The 20,892-nt window shown below is 36.5% G+C and overlaps 1 protein-coding gene across 1 annotated transcript in view; it reads right to left on the bottom strand.

The window, feature by feature from the left end:
* Positions 1-4,032: 4,032 nt before the first annotated feature.
* The window catches only part of LOC129271041 (F-BAR domain only protein 2-like), a 79,585-nt gene continuing 62,725 nt past the window's right edge, over positions 4,033-20,892 (bottom strand). Inside the window, exons 19-25 of the mRNA XM_054908390.2 lie at positions 18,647-18,810; positions 15,368-15,579; positions 14,522-14,674; positions 12,622-12,754; positions 11,774-11,976; positions 11,147-11,367; positions 4,033-10,286 (exon numbers count right to left, since the gene is read on the bottom strand). Of these exons, the coding sequence (XP_054764365.2) occupies positions 10,264-10,286; positions 11,147-11,367; positions 11,774-11,976; positions 12,622-12,754; positions 14,522-14,674; positions 15,368-15,579; positions 18,647-18,810 (1,109 nt within the window). The 3' untranslated portion in view covers positions 4,033-10,263. The remainder of the gene's footprint in view (positions 10,287-11,146; positions 11,368-11,773; positions 11,977-12,621; positions 12,755-14,521; positions 14,675-15,367; positions 15,580-18,646; positions 18,811-20,892) is intronic.

Below are 20,892 nucleotides of genomic sequence, written 5' to 3' on the forward strand. Positions count from 1 at the left end.
TTGACCATTGACCAGTCTTTCAAAACCACCCTTTCAGTTCTTGAAAATCTGTGTTTTTTTATACCCTTAAGTAACGAGTCCACGCGCGGACGCGTCCAAAACTGAAAAAACACCCCTTTAAACGCGTTTTTTTGGTCACGCGTGTGTTCAGCTAAATATTTGACTGGCCCCCCGGGCAAAAACATGGGGGGGGGCATTTTATATTGTGTCCCCCCTGAAAAAATCATGGGGGGACACCCCCCCCCCGTCCCCCACCGATTGAAGCCCATGCTTAGGATAGGTAGTGGGTTGAGTTGGTCGCTCCAGTGTGTGAAATTTGTAGCGGAACAATTTTATTGTCGCCGGAGCAAGTGACCTTAATTTAGATCTTTTTTAAGTCTTCGGTAAACCATGATATCATGACACACGAAAAGAACAGTGAATAACAAAATAGGTAAACATTTCTCTGACAAAATATATAGTGTGAAATAACTTGGGGTTATTGGATTACATAACGATGTTACAACCATGTGTTAGGGGTATAAAAGGGGTGATATACTGAGTATTTTTTTACAACAATTCATTGCCCCCGCCCCCGCCTCCCTAAAGCCCTGCAATTATCACGGGCCTAAAATATTTCCCATAGACTCGTGTGTTAAAGTGGCACTTTAAAAAAATCCATAAAAATAAGGAGAGAATTCGAGGGTTGCATGTACTACCTGAGGATAGCCTGACATTCCATGTCTGACCAGAAAAGGGTACCTCGACCGGCTCATTTTTAAAATGAAATAAGACTACACCTGACAGGGTTAAATTCATCACTTGAGACAGTAAAACGGTCCTAATTATTCCGACAGTAAAAAATTAGTTCCAAAGTGGTGATATATCTTCCCAATTTGGAAAAAAGGAAGTTCAGTAGGTACCCTCCCTATAATCAGTGTTAGATTGTCAATCATTTTCATTCATTTTCGTCAATCAGCAATATCAAATTTAAAAAGTGAGAATGGGTTGGCTCAAATGAATATCTTTTGCCTGCCAGTGGTAATTATGCCCGTGTAACCTGCAACAAATCATTCCGGGCCGCCAGTTCCCTTTTTTTTCCATTTCCAACGATATGTCTGGTTTCGAACCCCGTTTCGAACATCTTGATAAGAGCATAAGTCTCCTAACAGGTGGGGGGCGCTGCTAAAAAGCGGAGATTGTTGAGTCCTATATCAAAAGCATTGGGAAGCATTCTTATGAATAGAACCCCAAAAAAATCAGGTACAAGATTAACTTGAACAGCATAAAAACATTTAAATGAATATTTCACAAAAGAAGATGAAAGGAAAGGATCGAAAATGAGAAAATGAAAGATCAAACGTCATCTCATCCCGGCAGTCATCACAACGAATCTCACTGTATGATCAACTGGAAAACGAAAGGCATGCATGTGGCTACTCATGATGCAAAACTGTGTGTTTGATTGATTAAGAGTTTTAATTGAGGATCGTGGATGATTATCACTCATTGTCAGGGGAGAGACCTACGGGTCATAGTTCGCTTTTCGCCTCCTAGGCACAGATGATGCCAAACAACCTTTTGAACTCAAATTTAAAAGAGTTTAGGTTTGGGCTTGGGGATAGTTGACTATCCAATCGTATGAACATTAAACTATAGACATCATAACTTGAAACCGGCGTTTTTATTGATACGCACTGTATATACTGGAAGCTTCTCGTGTTGTCTTTGAAAAGAACATTCTGCTTCTTTCTTAAATTCAAGTCCAGCCCAGAAAAATTTTGGTTTGCATAAATAGGGAAAAATCAAACAAGCATAACACCGAAAATTTCATCAAAATCGGATGTAAAATAAGAAAGTTACGACATTTTAAATTTTTGCTTATTTTTCACAAAACAGTTATATGCACAACTTGGTGACATGCAAATGAGAAAGTCAATGATGTCCACCACCATAGGCGGCGGAAGCGGGGGGGGGGGGACGTGTCCCCCCTAAATTTGAGGTGGGGGACGATCCCCCCCCTAAATTTTTTGTTGATGACCTTTTTTTTTTTTTTGCTTGTCAACATTTTTTGGTATTCCCTCCCTGAAATTTTGGTTGCTAACCTTTTTTTTTCTTTTTTTTTTTGCTTGTCAATTTTGTTTCCTGCGTCCCCTCCTAAAATTGTTGGCTTCCGCCGCCAATGTCCACCACTCACTATTTCTTTTGTTTTTTATTGTTTATATTATACAGTATTTTAATTTTTACTGGACCAACTTTGACTGAACCATAAAATGTTAAAACAATGGTAACGCCACATGTTCAGGGAGGAATAAAACTTAAAACTTTGTTTTACAGGACAACAGGGAGAAAATTTGAATATTTCATATTTCATATAATAAAATACCAAAGAAGTAGTGAGTGGGTGATGTCATCTGTCCCCTCATCTGCAAACTGACCAGGATGTGAATATTATAACTGTTTTGTGAAATTAAGCGAAACTTTAAAATGTCATAGCTTTCTTATTTTATATCCAATTTTGATGACATTTTCAGTGTTATGCTTGTTAGATTTTTCTCTTTTTATTCAAATCAACTTTTTGTTGAGGTGGACTTGTCCTTTAAAGAGTCCAATTTTACATGTTCTAGAAGACTCTTGAATGACTTCAACAATGTAAACAACATAGCTATCGTCCTTATCCCTGCCACAGTCCCTCGTGTCTTTCAAGATCATACATTACAAAATAGTCTGCCCCATCATGATCATGCGTACATAGCAAAGTATTATGGAATATTCTTTAATCATTATGCAATGAATACCCTTAGAGGAAAAAAAAACAACTAAATGAATGGATATAATTTATCTTACAACTTCATCCGCAGCAAAATTTTGATATTTTCAAAATTCCCGCTACGGACCTGCGTATACATGTCTGTATGCGGATTGATGCTTACGGATACTACGGATCCTTTGGTAGAGCTAGGACCGGGAGCTAGGATTATCAACTCTATTACCCCGAAGAGAAACACTCAAGATTTTGCTATTTCTTTTGAAATTTTTTTTTTATGTCAGTCTTGGTTACCTCCTCAAATTTTTTTCGAAATGCAAAGAAATATATTGAATTCAAATGCAAGACAAACAGATTTGAAAACAGTGCCCTCCCAAATCGTGTACGTGTGCTCAATAAATATTAGAAATCTTATCTGAAATAATTTGAAAATTCTTAAAAGTTTAATCTACATGCTTGGTAATTGTGAATTGATTTTAAAACAATGAACTCATCGTGTTTTAAGAGTTTTATCATGAATAATTTCATCAATGCATTTTCTGTTATTTAATCATCTTTATCAATAATTTACTGTGCAAATTCTACACGAATGTGAATAATTTTAATTGTCTCTGTATTTTTTTTTATGGGTCAAGAAATTGGCCGGGTATGAGTAGTTGAAGAGTCGAGATGGCGCTATTGGTTCGTATCTGCTTTAAATTCAGGTGGTAGAATATGACAAAAAAATACATCAAGGCCCCTTAACACAAAATACAGCAATCGATCATTTGGCTGACTTTCATACTTGATCACACTAATTAGTATCACTCATACAAATCAACAGCACAAGCAATCACTTAAAGCCCAGTTCACACTATGCCATCCCATGCGGTTTTTTAATTAATCGCATTTTGTTATAAATGTGAAAGTTCCAAGAGGTAAATTATTTCATTTGCAGTTTGGCATAATGTCATGAATAATAAAATCATAATTTTGCTTTGTGGACAAGTCGAATAAAGTAAATATCGACTTCATGTAGCAGTCGATGATGATGTCATTACAATTTGGTATTGAATTTGCTTTTATCCCTACAGGGAGGCTTGAACTGGACTGAATTTCGATTTCAGTAGTCCTACCACTATTCTGAATTGTGATAGCAAATATTTTATTGACTGGAATGTTCATATCAAACGTCATTACTAATTTCTTTGAAATTCGAATCGCAACGAATTGCATAGTGTGCGCTGGGCTTTAACTTTGTGAAGCAGGCAAAAAAGTCTGTGAAATAACCAGATGGAAACCAAAGATTAGTATAAGAAACCCAAGAGCTTGCTTGAATCTTTATTCAATCAATCAATGCACTGTGTATTTATGCTACACACAGACATACATCTACATATAACATACATACTTTAACAAACATATTATAGTGTGTGTGATCTCAAATACACACACAGAAAATGCTATAATCTTATATTCATATATCATTTGTACAATGTGTATACTAATACAGAATTATACACCATTATGTTACATATAATGTGACAGTCCAGCGAGCAGTAAAGAAAATAGAAAATTTGATCAAAATCTTAACATATTTTAGTGGTTAAGAAAAAAAATTGGAAAGTGAGAGGCAATGGTTTTCCTGTTTACTGTCTCATAAGAAATCAACTTCTTACATTTTAAAGATAATTTCATCACCAAATATCTATTACTGAAAAAAAATATTCATCACCCCTTTTATACAAATGCACTTTGATGCTATTGTCTTAAGCACTATATAAAATTTGAATAGTATCATTATTATAAAACTTTGAACGGGAACTTTACTCATTTGATTGATGTATATTTTTCTTTTTTTCTTCAATTTGTGCATATGGATGCATAATTAGGCAAGGACATGAAGGTTGAAATAAATGTGATAAATATATCTATGACTGAATACCATTTCCTAATTTGTAGTATGTAAATATTTTTTAATGTAACGCTGTAGTATATATTTGTAAAAATAAATGACATTTCTATTACATATTAAACAACTTGATGAGGCATTTAAAGTTAACATTCCAGTGCTAGGGGCAACATATTACAACTACCAATGGCTGAAGGATTTCCACCTCTCCGCAGTTGTAGCCTCATATGATTCAAATTAAAATACATGAAAAATAGAATAAGCTAAATAAATAATTGTTGTGCAATATCTAAATATCATTTTTATACAATAGTTTGCCCCCACCCCTTTGCAAAAATGAGTGTTTTTAAGTGAGCAAAGTTGGCATTTGATAACAACAAATTATTTCTTGAAAACAAGATCTGAATCCTAAAGATAAAGTAATATGATTACACGCTAAATTGGCATAATGAAAGCTATAACTTTCCAGTGTTAAAGCCCCTTCATATACCTCTTCAATCTTCAAGCAAAAGAATTATCAACAAAATAGAAATATCATCCCTTAAAAGATAATAACAGGCATGTAAGAAGTGGTGTCCATCAAGAGATGATCTATTCCAAGGTGCACTTATTGTCAGTAGCCATTGCATGGAGACAGATATCCTCTGCTTATATCTTTTATCAGGGGTGGTGCCACGAGGGGAGGGCGTGGGGGCTGGTCTATTTTTCAAGTAGCAAATAAGGGGGGAGGGTGTAAGAAAAGTGAAGATAGAGAAAAGGACATAAAAGAGAGGTATAGGCTGTGTAACCTTGTGTTACCCCTGTATTCAATTGATTAAAAAAATGAAGTCCACTTGCCTCCCCCCTATTGGAATCCCCTGTCACATCCCCCATCTTTCATCCGATACAAGCTAACGTGACAAACTCCTACATGCTTCACAAGAAATTCAACTACAATATTTATGGTGCACATTTTTCATAAATTCTTGAAATTTCTTTACAAGATAAGATTGAGTCTCCTTCAACATGCACTAAATTCTGTTTTGAATGAATCGGGAGTAGACATGATGTTTATAAATGATGAAAAAAAAATTACGAGATGGCTGAGTAAAATATACAGTTAACTTAAATTTAATCTTTGCATATACTCTATGTAGAGGTACAGGTGAAAAGGCATGTTCACTACTAAAAGTGATCCATGAGGCTCCTCAGTTACTTAATGAGTGCCTGATCTTATAAATGCACAAAAAGACTTCTCCATGTTTTGGAATATCAGTTGATATTAAAGGTCATTAGCACATGGGCTATTAGTCTTAAGGATTCTGACTTTCTCTCCATATATTGTTAAACAATCTCCACTCCCTGGGGAGTATTCCAGCAATTAGCAGCTGGGTCATTCAAATTGCTTAACATCAAATACGAAGGACCTGAAAACATAAAATCAGTTATTGTCTAGGTACTTCCATGTTATATAAAAAAAACAATGTTCAATTATGCATAGTCCTGGCAACATTATCAAATCATTTTTTTAATGTCAGTAAGCTACTTTGAGGATTTAGTGGTTGTAAATTCCATTCACTTTCCTGTATGCAAGTATCAAAATTGTTTATCTTAAACTGATTTGACCATGCTGGACCATATTCTAAAGATTAGGTACAAAAGAAAACATGCTCCTGGGTCCCGTAACACAAAGGTTAGCAATTAATCGTATGCTTGATTTTCACGATTGATTGTACATTGTAGTCAATGGAATCAGTCGTAGGAAAATGTTCTACGATCATTGCTAAGCTTTGTGATACAGGCCCCTGGTTTAATGGTATTACAATCTATGACAACTGAATATATTAATTAGGAGGAAGGAGGTGTTTATTAGACTATGGAGGACTTCTCAATTTCCATGCTTGAATTTATCTACCCGTAACATTTGTGCTACCATATTGGTTTACAACTAATACAATTCTTCGCTTTTTGCCACAAGATCATTAGATGGCCCTTTAATTCCAGGGGCCTGTTCCATAAAGAGTTTCCATGGTAACAGGGCTCAGCAGCCAATCAAAATCAAGGTTGTAACTCTTTATGAAACGGGCCCCAGATGTCCAGCAGAGTAATTATGATTTAGAAATCAAACTTGGCTATATAATTTTCAATTGGTTGTTTAAAAGTTTGTTTGAAATCAAATATCATGAGAAAGTATATTCATAAATAAAGACATTTAATTATTAAAGTGGTAATTTTTCAGTCATTGTTGACAATGAAGTTCTTTCTTATTTCTTAATTTCACTGGTCTCGCCTTCAAATAACTGGAAGGAAGCGGTACAAAAACAAAGCCTTATGACCCATGCCAAATTATAACAGGTGTATTGTAGATATATTTGCATCATTCATTCAAGTTTGACAAAATTCAACAAAACACTTGTCCCTGTTTAAAACACTTCGTTCTACATGTCAAATCATCCGTAAGACACATGTACCCTACTCTCTCCGCTAATAACGAACAACAGAACGCCACACATTCATTTTTGTTGTGTAAAAAGTGTTCAAACATGTCATGCATTAGGGGCCAGCCCCTGAATGCTATATACTTCAAAACGTTCCTCTCTCTCTTTTTTTTTTTGGGGGGGGGGTGTAATTTGAATAACTTTACACATTCTAAATTCCTCTTGACAAGAATGTCATTACAAACAGAGCACATCAATGTGGATACTTTCTAAATTAATTCACCCAAACTTTTAATTGTTGATGAAGCTTTTGTTCCTGCTTTGATTATCGTTATGATGACATAGATAGATGGAAATGAAGAGGATGATTGCTATACTGATGACAAATGGAAATGAAGATCTTGATGATTATGAAGAAGATAATGACAGTTATGATGATGATGATGATGATAATAATGGTAGAGATGATGATGATAGTGATGATGATGCTGGTGAAGTTACGACCGTTAGTGGCAGCAGCAACGATTACAGCGTTATGATACTGTTTTCCTCACTGCTCATATAACACATTTTAAAGTGTTCTGTATTGAAACTGTCTAGTGTCTTGTCCGTTATGTGAAATTTCCCAATGACCATGACAACAACCAGGTGAAAATCTACTTGTGACCCTTCTACCTAAACTCATTAATAAATTCACCAACCAAAAAATTATACAACTACATTTTGATTCAAAACAGTCATAATAATACATATGGACTCAATAATTGGCAGTTATATTTTGTTAGAAAATTTCAGCATTTTCAGTCTTTTTTTCCTTCCAAGAACTACAAGGCTTCAACAGAGTGTGAAGAAATGACTTTTAAATCTTTTGAGTTGATAAGTGAACATGCCCTCGATAACAGCTTAGTAATATACATACACAATAGGGTGTATTCATACTTTCGTCCAGTATGTATACAAAGCTATGGTACGACAACTCTGAGATATATAGTGCACCACTCCTATAATGATTGATGGAACACATGAATCAAAGAGAAATTATTTATTCCTTTCCCTCAAAATTATGCTCACCTTCTGGTCAGAACTAGTTGTCTAAAAAATATAAACTAGTACAAACTGCTGTAAAAATTATCGAACTGAGATAGTTCGAAGAAATAATCTAGAAAGAAAATATGAAATTTAAATTGATATTCATATTTATCTTTTAAATGCCTCATTAGATTACAAATGATTTTTGCTCTTGTGCTCTCTCTCTCTCTCTTTCTCTCTCTCTCACTCACTTACTCTCTCCATATACATTTTATTTATATATATATAAATAATCTTTTAAAAACATACCTGCAAACAAAACAGGGAAACATTACCAGTGCATATATCAAACACATTCTCTGAAAGAGTGATGTAAATCAATAAATGAACAGAAGATATTTTAGAGGCATTTGAACCTAACTAACTAAAAAAAAAGCTTAATTTATCTCACATATAGATACAAAGCTTTGCTTTTAAGCAGCTGAAGGCATAAATGTTTTGTAATTTCTAGAAATCTGCATTAATTTGTACAACTCTTAAATGCAACATTTTGGTCAATGACATAATAGCGTACATGATGGATTAATGAATATCAATTTTTCAGTAACTTCATTCAATTCACAAATAAATGCTGTACATAATGTTTAATCACTCTTGTATGATACATATTTGCACATTCAGTTTAAAAAAAAATCAAGAGTACCTAACATATTTCTGATATAGTTCATATTTTTCATGTACCGTATTTCACTTCAAATCGAAGAGTACATTAGCTGATTTCCAGAGAAGCTACACATTGTATAATAGTTGTCAGTTTATTTATGGAATATTACGCATTGCAAGCCATATCAAGCAACAAATGAGACTTGTTGACCCGTTGCCGTCTGGATGTGGATGGTCTACATACAAAGTGAATGGGAATTACAGAATTTCCATCTAGGCTGTATAGCCAAAGGGATATAACTTAGTTTTTCACAGAACACATGTAGTTTCCATGCCATGCTCTTGAATCAAATCGTTGCATCCAATATTTATTCAACCATGAAATGCAACTAAAATCATGATAACAATGGCAGAATTGGAGGATGAAATAATGATGGACTTGATCTGTATATGCAACCTTGACGTAGATGTCGAATCTGCAGTTCATAAGTTAAATAGAGATGTTACTAAGATAAAGCTGGTTGAGAGTACAGGTGTTCAAATCTGTGACAAGCCTTAGCCAGGACCATGCAACATAATGCTTAGCGATTGATTAAGGGGCTGATTTATATGACTGATTGCATTGTTCAATATAGTGTTTGATCAATCGTAAAATCAGCCGTGCAATCGATCACCAAGAATGAAGGAACAGGGCCCGGATCTATAGTCGTGTAGATCGAATTTGTATAATTTTTCATGTACACAACAGCCACAGATTCATACTGAGGTTATGAAATGGCCTGTATTAAAGAAGTAACCCTTACTACCTCAGTCACATTTGCTCTACGGCGGCCATACGCCGAGTCGAAAACAGCCGTTTTCTTCATTTTTATTCAAATCACCTATTTGTAGCTGGTACAAAAAATGTTAAAACAACTGTTTTCGACTCGCCGTACGGTCGCCGTAGAGCAAATGTGACTGAGGTATTATTCAATCATAAATGGGTACCCTTTCCTCTCCTTCTTCAAGCTACTCTGCCTTCAACTCTTGAAGATTCTTGCAGCTACTGTCAAGACATCATAGATGCAACTAGGAATTGATGCTGTTTGTTGATTTGGTTGAGAACATCTATGATGATAGATGAGAATATCAGGTAGCATACAGCTCAGCTATGGTTCAACTAAAGTACCCAAGCGCGATCCAAAAGCAGATCTGACAATTTTCGTATTAAAAAAAAATGAAATAAAACAACTGTTTTCGACTCGCCGTACGGTCGCCGTAGAGCAAATGTGACTGAGGTATTATTCAATCATAAATGGGTACCCTTTCCTCTCCTTCTTCAAGCTACTCTGCCTTCAACTCTTGAAGATTCTTGCAGCTACTGTCAAGACATCATAGATGCAACTAGGAATTGATGCTGTTTGTTGATTTGGTTATGAACATCTATGATGATAGATGAGAATATCAGGTAGCATACAGCTCAGCTATGGTTCAACTAAAGTACCCAAGCGCGACGATGATATCTCCTTCATCAACTGTTAGCTCTCCGACAAATATTTTCCTGATAAGGTAAAGAAAATTGAATAAATTTCCTTACTACATTCAATATGCCGTCACAACAAAATATAATTTAAAGGAGCCAAAAGCAGATCTGACAATTTTCGTATTAAAAAAAAATGAAATAAAATAAAGCAATTCCAACACATAGTACACCTAACAGAAACAAAAGGTGAGTTGGACAGAACTACTTTTTAAAACAATTTTGTGTTTATTAAAGATTTAGCAGGCCCCATCTCTTCCAATTCTTTACTTTGAGGAAAACAGAGTGAACCTACTACTGAGGTAGTTGCCAGATTATCAGGTCATCCGTATGCAATATACATGTACCTTGAATCTCTCCATGACATTTATACATTTCTATTATTAAATCACAATTTGTTTTCTCATTTGCTATCTCAAGACAATAGAAAGTAGGGTAAGTGTTAAGGTACCTTGTAAAAAGTCAGAATTGCATCTCTAATACAAGTGGCTATTCATTTCCAATTCTCAAACTTCATCAATGTAGAATGCAGGAAACCGCTATGAAAAGACGTGTAAGGGCTTTATAGTGGTATCCTGCTAAAAGACATGACACAGACTTTTGACAAGGTACCTAATACCTAGTTTCCACTTAATTGTGGAGTAATCATAGTGATCTTGTCAGATCGTATCATATTAGATCAGTCGTGGCATTCGTATTGGTCGTTGAAAATTTGTTGAATGGTAAAAAAATGTTCCCGATCAGTTACGAAAGGCACTTGTGGCATTTGTAAAGGATTGCAGGAGAGTTGGAAAGAGTGAATTGACTTATTGTAATGTCTTTGACCTACATCTTCATGAACTAAAGCAATTGGATCCTCAGAGACAGACATTGCAACATACCTGTACAGAACCTTTTCTTGACTAATGACAATCTATAGAAGGTGTTAAGCAGTTCAATATCTGCGCCCGACAGCGTGGCGCCCTCACTGCTGAACTGTACTGCTAACGTAGCCGGTTTACTGGGCCCCTCCTCCAGCTCAAACTTCGCTCGTAATGTACCGGATTCACCGCCGGGCGGGATCTCGCCTATCTTCCAAAGAACTCTCTTGCTTTCTGATGACCTACGGATGGCATGAAAGAAAATTAACCAATAGATTTAGTGTTATGCTCTTTTTTCACTCTTTCTCTCCAACCAATCTCCTCACTCTCTTTTTTTTTCTTCTCTTCCCTTTATTGCTATGTTGTTTCTACCTATTTTCAATTTCTGCCCCCCTTTCTTCATCCTCCTTCTTTTTCTCCTCCTCCTTCTTCTTCTTCTTCTCCTTCTCCTCCTTCTTCTTCTTTCTCCTTCCTCCTGCTCTGTATTCTCCCACTTCTCTTTCTCTCTCACCCATCTTCTCAATATTGTGTCTTGTATCTTCCATACAAAATAGGAAGCAGAAGGGTTAATCCAATAACACATAGCTCCGTAGCCTTACCAATTTCATTACATTAAAAGTAAAGTTCAGAAGGGTTCCCCAAACTTACCATGTAGCCGGTGGCTTTGATTGCATGACTTTGACGCCTCCATCTACCGGTACAATGAGTGATACATTGGTAAGAGATTTGGCCTTGTCCATGGAGCTAGCGTTGTAGGCATAGTCCACTCTCAGGTCTGTGGTGGTGGCATCACACTTCCAGTAGCTGCACAGATGAAGGGGTGTTGACTTGCCTTCAGAGTCTGCTTTTACCTGGAGATGGAAGAGAGGTTGAAATCAATCATTATCGTCATCCATCACCATCATTACCATTAAAATCATCATCATGATCATGGATATTATCATCACCACTATCATCATAATCACCACCACTGTCAGATATATTATCATCAACCCATCAACATCACCGTTACCATCAACACCATCACCATCAGAATCATCATCACCATCATCATCGTCGTCATTGTCAACTTCATCACCACCGTCATCAATATCTATTCCCCCGATTCCTTACAAAGGAAAAGAAAGGAGAGAAGAGAAGTGAAAAGAGAAAAGAAGAGACAAGAAAATACAAGATGAGGAGAAGAGATGTAGGAAAAGAAGTGAAGAGATGAGATAATACAAGACAAGGAGAGATGTGTCGAAAGAAGTGGAGAGACAAGATAATACAAGATGAGGAGAGGAGATGTAGGAAGACAAGATAATACAAGACAAGGAGAGGTGCGAGGAAAGAAGAGAAGAGACAAGATAATACAAGATAAGAGAAGATATAGGGAACAAAAAAGAGAGAATAGAAGAGAGAAGGGGAAAGGAAAGGAGAGGATGGTAGAAAACAGAAGAGATGAGAAGAAAGAAATAGAGGAAATGTAGAAAGGAAGATTCATTGTTCACACTTACTTGATATTTCAGGATATCTACATTGAAGTACGATGCTGCAGCGTTCTTCTCTACCTGATGGCGTAATAACGTTACAAGGTTGGACATGTTAAAGACATAGGCAGTGCTCTCACTCGTCGTCAGGGCAGCGTCACTATGGAGACAAAAAAAAAGAATAAAGAGAATGATGATCATCTCAACTCAGATTATATTTCGAAGGGTATTAATATCTCTATGGGTGTATATGAAAACATTGATGATAGCGTAGTTATACATAATGAATAAAATACTGTTCAGTGAGTGAATGGTTGGTTTGAGTAGGTGAGTATTAGGTGTAATTGAGTAGGCGAGGGAGAGAGGAAATAAGTGAGAAAAAGTGAGTGAAAAGGGTAAACAAACACCTGCATCACGCGATTCAATATAGCAGCAGTGCTGACTTTGAAAAACACCATTTAAATAATTTTTCACAAAAAACACCATTCATATAATGATACAATACTACGTTCATTGACATTGGACCTTGATCATGTGACCTAAAACTTGTCAGTGATACTTGATTACCCCTATATCCACATTTTATACACTATATCTATAAACTTTGAAAGTTATGACAGCAATCTAATAATTACCTCTAAAACGGCCAAAGTTCAATGACTTTAAATGACCTTTGACTTTGGTCATGTGACCTGAAACTCGCATGAGATGTTCAGTGATACTTGACGACTCTTATGTCCAAGTTTTATGAACTAGACCAATATACTTACAGAGTTATGATGGTAATTCAACAAATACCCCAACATGGCCAATATCCATTGACCTTTGACCTTGGTCATGTGACCTAAAACTCGCAAAGGATGTTCAGTGATACTTGATTACTCTTATGTCCAAGTTTTATGAACTAGACCAATATACTTTCAAAGTTATGGTAATTCAACAAATACCCCCCAATTTGGCCAAAGTTCATTGACCCTAAATGACCCTTGACCTTAATCATGTGACCTGAAACTTGCACAGGATGTTCAGTGATACTTGATTACTATTATGTCCAAGTTTCATGAATCAGATCCATAAACTTTCAAAGTTATGATGGTAATTCAACAGATACCCCCAATTTGGCCAAAGTTCATTGACCCTAAATGACCTTTGACCTTGGTCATGTGACGTGAAACTCATGCAGGATGTTCAGTAATACTTGATTAACCTTATGTCCAAGTTTCATGAACTAGGTCCATATATTTTCTAAGTTATGATGACATTTAAAAAACTTAACCTTAGGTTAAGATTTTGATGTTGATTCCCCCAACATGGTCTAAGTTCATTGACCCTAAATAACCTTTGACCTTGGTCATGTGACATGAAACTCAGGCAGGATGTTAAGTAATACTTGATTAACCTTATGGCCAAGTTTCATGAACTAGGTCCATATACTTTCTAAGTTATGCTGTCATTTCAAAAACTTAACCTTCGGTTAAGATTTGGTGTTGATGCCGCCGTCGCCGTCGGAAAAGCGGCGCCTATAGTCTCACTCTGCTATGCAGGTGAGACAATGAGAGAGTACCGTAAGTGAATGACAAGTGAGAGACAGCAAATGAGTGAGTTAGTGGCCATACGGCGAGTCGAAAACCAAGGTTGCAATCAAGTCATGACTCGAGTCCCCTACTAGTATTGTTATTCGAACCGTAGTGACTTGACCTGACATGAACTCGTAAATGACTCATCTCCAACCAAAATTTAGTGACTTGTTACAACCGTGTCAATAACAGCTGTTTTAATCATTTTTGTACAGCTTAACGTAGGTGGCTCATATAGAAATACATGAAACGGCCATTTTCGCCTCACCACAAAAGCACAGTAGGGGAAATGTGACTGCAGCATAAGCAGTAACAGAGTAAATAAGTTCCATTAATAGAAATCAACTTACACTGATATGAGTTGTTTATTCGGGAGAACATCTAATCTATGAGTGTTCTTCACTCTGAAGGCAAGCATGGCGGGTTGGGGGTTACAGGTCAACGCTTGAATGATGCCTGCTGGGAAGGATAGCATCAGGTCACCAGTGATCTTCACCATGCACCTGAAAACAGATCAAAACAGAAAAAAGTTTGTGAATACAATAAATATGACATTTGAATATCTCCTTCAATCTTTATGTATATTATATTTCAAAATAACGAATAGAGTACAGCATATATATCTTTAAAAAAAAAAGAATACAATAATACAAGTACATGAAAAATTCTAACTCCCACCCCTAAAATAAGAGTATTGTAACATCAATCTTGATTAAATGTTGGAATCTTAATATTCCGTTTGACAACTTCATATTCCAGTTGTTCATTAGTCATTATTACTTTGCACACAGTCTCGTGAAACACCCCCACCTGGTTTTGAACCTTGGTCATGATTTTCAAGACCAATGCATTGTCAAATGAACAATCATGCTGTCTCTCTATCAGCATTTAATTTAACTACCACCATTTGTAAACCTACAATTTTATTAAGAGTTTTAAAAAATAGGAATGTGGTGATGTAAGAAACTTATGAACAATTGCAAATATATCAATCATATGTTTTGTATCTACGGTAATTGCAAATTTGTAAATGATATACACTGATTTCCTACTGTTAAAAATTTCTCTACCAATTATAATATTGCAATAGAAATTTGGGATTAAATGAAAATATTTTCTTGAAACACCTGGGTTTACCAGCTTGGGGATCCTTGCAAGAGCAGCATTAATGCTTTTCGTTGGAGGTTTCGACTTACTTGAATTGGTCGTTGCCTTTGAAGTACGCATTGACAGATTCGGTGAAGGCGGCTGCTATAGGTATAGTATCATTCATACCTAGTGTGAGGGGGCTGGGTCCCCTGGAACCCCCAATGACACCGTGGCTATTGAAAGGGGAGAGGCCGGAGAGGGATGAGTTGCTGTCTTGGCGGGGCAGGGCAGGGTTATCACCACTGCCTGGGATAGGGGACTGAAATGTGAAAGAGAGATCTTGAATAAATGCATAGTACTTTCATAAACACTAGGCTTGTTTTTTTAATCAACAAGAATAGGCATAATCATCATCATCATCATCCTTTTCATCACTACCATAACCCCAACATCATTGTCATCATCAAAATTAGCATCACTACCAACAACATTACAATTTTATAATCACAACCACTACCACTAACACCACAATAACAATCATCATCACTAATACTACAACCACCATCAACAGCACTTAACATTAAGACCATCACAACCAACATCATTACCATCACCATCACTACTAGCACTACAGTGCGTCCCAAAAAAAACTATACACTTTTGAAATGGCTGCCAAATAAAAAATGTAGCACTTTGGGGGAAAAGACTTACATATATGGAAAGCCAATAAAGTCAACTTTCAAATAACACCAAAAAGTTGGAAAACTATTCATGCTTGAGCGAGCACTGCCCACTGAAACAAAGGGTATGAAAATTAGGGTGGGCTGGAATTAGCCTTCCAACTTATGTCAGTTTTTGAGAGGCAAATCCTTTTGAACTTGCAAAGTTAAAGGCGTTGTGATAAATTAATGATCAACCGTGACCAGTTTTGGTTGCTTAAGCAATTTTTTTTAATTATTAAATTGAACTTTGATGCATGAGTGAACATAAATTACACTTTTTGGGCAGCATTTCAACTTTATCATTTGGATCTCTTTTGGGGCAGCATTTCAACTTTATCATGTGGATATCAGCAATGTATTCATGGGAGTCGGAAGAATAGGGGGTGAGATAGGACTTAAGTGGGAGAAGTAGGTTGATGGAACAAGGGTCAACAGAACATTCAGCCCCCGCCCCCTCCCTCTTTCCCGCCCTCCCCTCCTGTTGAGAGACTGATGGCTATTGTCATGTACACGTGAAGTCCAGAGCAGAATGTTGATTTAATGATTAATTCTGAATTGGGGCATCAACTTTTTCCTATCAATCATTTAATCAACAATTCATCAGTAAATCAACTCATTCAATGTACAATGTGACCAATCAAACATTCGTTTTTTTTTCAATAAATTACTTCATTAATCACCATAATCATTAAATTTCTTGGTAATCATTAAATTAAAAAAAACTGACCATCAGCCACCGGTCACTTGGCAGTTAAGTTTTGAATAGGCTACAATCCAGGAAATGAGACAGAGAAAGAGAGAGAGGGGGGGGGGGGCTGGGAAATGGACGTGGAGAAGGGAGGGTACATATGACTTTTAATTTGTAAAAGGACAAAATGAAGAGGAATGCCCTTTTAACCAAGTCTTAGCAAGTTAGCATATCTCGGTCTGTTGCTTATAACATGTACCATCACATTAATCTGACTCTCATGAATACACTTCTGAGGCCCACAAGATGAATATGCTACACTAAAATTACAATTCCTGTTCACTCATGCATAACATTTCAATTTAGTAACTCATGAAATTTGCCTAAGAAACCAAACCTTATCTCACTCATAAATAGCAGAACACCCTTGGCTTTGTAAGTTCCAAAGGACTAACCTCTAAAAAAAAACTGTAAGGCTAATTCCTGCCCAGCCTAGCCAAGCTTAGTCTCTCAAGAAGTGGGGGGAGGGGGTAGAGATGGAGGGAGGGGTTGCTAAATGTTCTGTTGACCTTTATACCATCAACGTACTTCACCTACCTACATGTAAGTCATATTACCCCCCTCTTCTGACTGTCATGAACACATTGTTGAGATCCACATGATAAAGACAAAATGCTGCACTAAAAATTGCAATTCATGATCACTCATGCATTACATTTCAATTTAATAATGCATTACATTTTCACAAACAACAATCTGATCACATCTGATCTTTTATTCACCAAATAACCCTCAACTTTGCAAGTATCAAACAAAAAAACCTGAAAGAAATTGGAAGGCTAATTCCGGCCCATCCTAATTTTCATACCCTTTGTTTCAGTGGGCAGTACTCGCTCAAGCATGAATAGTTTTTCAACTTTTTGGTGTCATTTGAAAGTTGACTATATTGGCTTTCCATATCTATAAGTCTTTTCCCCCAAAGTGCTAAATCTTTTATTTGGCAGCCATTTCAAAAGTGTATAGTTTTTTTGGGACGCACTGTATAACTGCCATCATTATCGTCATCACCACCACACAGTCACCATCATCATCATCATCACCATCACCATCATTCATTATCATCATCATCATCATCATCATCATCATCATCATCATCACCATCATCATCATCATCACCATCATTCATTATCATCATCATCATCATCATCATCATCATCATCATCATCATCATCATCATCATCATCATCATCATCACCATCATCATCATCATCATCACCATCATCATCATCATCACCATCATCATCATCATCATCATCACCATCATTCATTATCATCATCATCATCATCATCATCACCATCATTCATTATCATCATCATCATCATCATCACCATCACCATCATCATCACCATCACCATCATCATCACCATCATCACAATCATTCATTATCATCATCATCATCATCACAGCTACCACCAACACTTCTGTGTTGAATGTGTTCACCACCATCATCACCATAATTATTTATATCATCACAACTAATATAATCATCACCATCATCCTCATCATCATCATCATCATCACAACCACCACATCATTACCACTTCTACAACCATAGCCATCATCATTATTATCACCACTATCATCATCATCATCATCACCATCATCACCACCATCATCATAATCATCATCATCATCATCACCACCACCACATCATTACCACTTCTACAACCACAGCCATCATCATTATTATCATCACCACTATCATCATCATCACCACAACCACCACCATCATCACCATCATCATCATCATCACCACAACCACCACCACCACTATCATCACCATCATCATTACTATCACCATCATCATCATCATGACAGCTTCCACTGCCACCACCACCACTACTGTGACCACCAACATCGTCATCCTAATTGTCATCCTACCCCCATCCTTTATTCAACACCCTCCTTAACGTACCTGCATTCCACTATGAGGTCTTGATGGAGGTCTGGCTGGGATGTTGGGGATCTGGGAGGATGCTGCTGCAGCTGCTGCGAACGTGCTTCCTACGCTGTGTCTCTGCTTGGCCGGTAGGGCAGGGGGTAGCGCGTCACTCAACGTGGTGGGACTCTGGAGCAGATCTACTGGGATGGGAGGAAGTTTGGGAAATAAAGAGGTAGGAGGGTGGTGAGGGAAGAGGAGGAGAGGAGGAGAGAAAGAGAGAGAGGGGGGGAAGATGATGATGAGGATGGGAAGGTGAAGATGAGAAGAGAGGAAGAAAGAAAGCAGGAGAAAGAAAACATAAGAAAGAGGGAGAGAGCGAAAGAGAAATTAATAGACAGAGAGGTAGATAGATAGATAAATAAAATTGAAGAGATGAGAAAAGAAGGGTTGAGAAGAGGTAAAGAAATGGGGGAGGGGTGAGAAATAAGTGGAAAAGGAAACAAAGAAATATTCATAAAATCCCATTTTCAAAAGTATACATCACATTTACATGCATATATATATCCAACAGTATGACAGTCTAGTGAAATTCAAGATGACTAGAATATCATAGAAAATAGTACTATTTCTGCATGTCTCTATTATCATACAAACGCATAAAGAGCTTTGATGGACACAGGAAATGATTACACATGTACTTACCTGAACATTAACCTAAAAGAAATGAATGTACATGTATATCTTGAAAGCTATTTGAACACTTGCTCCATGGTGATGTGCAATATAGAAGTTAGCAGGAAAAAAAAGGAAGATTGAGATTATAACGAGACAAGAACCATGAAAATGGAAGAAAATCAGCACATTCTAGTTTGGAAAAAGTCCTTGATTATATTTCAAAATCTTAATTGCATATATAATCGTTTGATTAGAGGATAACAAAACAGGTGAAATTGCAAACCTACACCAGGGGGAATGTGTTACAGACCTGTTGAATAAAACAGTTAACTGTAAAAATAACCCATAACATTGAAAACACAGATTAGCCCGATTCTGCCACTGATTTTAACACAGGGAAAAGCTCTGGTAGAACATGAGTTTTCTACAATAAAAGGTTTTATGCAACAGGGCCCAGGAAGTGTTTTATATAAAGCTAATGCAAAATCCATGCATCTGGTTGGCTGAGAGCAAATTACTAGCCAGTGAAAATGACTCACAAAAAACCAAGGTATGTATGTGTCTCCTATCAACACCTTTCATTTAATAAGCTGAGGTAATTGTCAAATATTAAAACATGGACAGTTTCAAATAAAAACTGATTAGTGGTGTTTACTGACTGTACATTTAAGAATTTATTTCATTCTTCTTTCCCTTAACTCTTCTTTTCTTGATAACAACATCACTTGGCACATTCAGAGGCCCCATATTCCCCCTCCCAGTTTATTGCCAGGAACTGACCTGCAGTTAACTCAGTGAGGATGCAATAAATTAATTAGAGACTAGACTAAATTAATCCAGAGTGTCTATAGGTTAGATCATGTATCTTGCATACATACTCAATGTTTAGGAAAACTACTTAAAGGAGAATTAAACTCTTGGAGCAAGTTAGCTTTTGTGAAAGCAGAAAAATCAAAGAATAAGATCAACAAAACTTTGAGTAAAATAGGACTAGCAATAAAAGAGTTATGAGCATTTGAATGTCGAGATCACTAATGCTATGGAGATCCTCCCATTGGCAATGCGACCAAGATCTGTGATGTCACACACGTACAACTCTCCCATTCGGACACTGAAAATATACCCCAAAACATCTCTTTTTGCTCATTCTAATCATATGACAAACGATTCATCAATGGTATAATGTTGTGAAACCTCTGTACTTGTCATCTCATAAAGAAAACACCTAACCTTGTGATAGACTCTATAAAAGTGAGAATAAAAGTGAAATAAGTACTAAAGTAATGAGGGAGTTGTACGTGTGTGATATCACAGATCTTGGTCGCATTGCCGATGGGAGGATCTACATGGCACTAGTGATCTCAATATTCAAATGCTCATAACTTTCTTATTATTCATTCAATCTTCCTCAAACTTTCAACAATATGTTTCTTTGATTTTTCTCTTTGATATGGATTCAGCTAGTTTCAAGGGTTTCATTCTCCTTTAACTATCATTCATGCCAATACCGATTAAGTATGTAATATACTACATCAATGAAAGTACAAATATATATATGGTGCTTGTGTATTTCTTTAGTAAATTTATACAACTAAATCAATTTT

The sequence above is a fragment of the Lytechinus pictus genome, chromosome 11 (genome assembly GCF_037042905.1).
Source record: "Lytechinus pictus isolate F3 Inbred chromosome 11, Lp3.0, whole genome shotgun sequence".
NCBI classification, from domain to species: domain Eukaryota; kingdom Metazoa; phylum Echinodermata; class Echinoidea; order Temnopleuroida; family Toxopneustidae; genus Lytechinus; species Lytechinus pictus.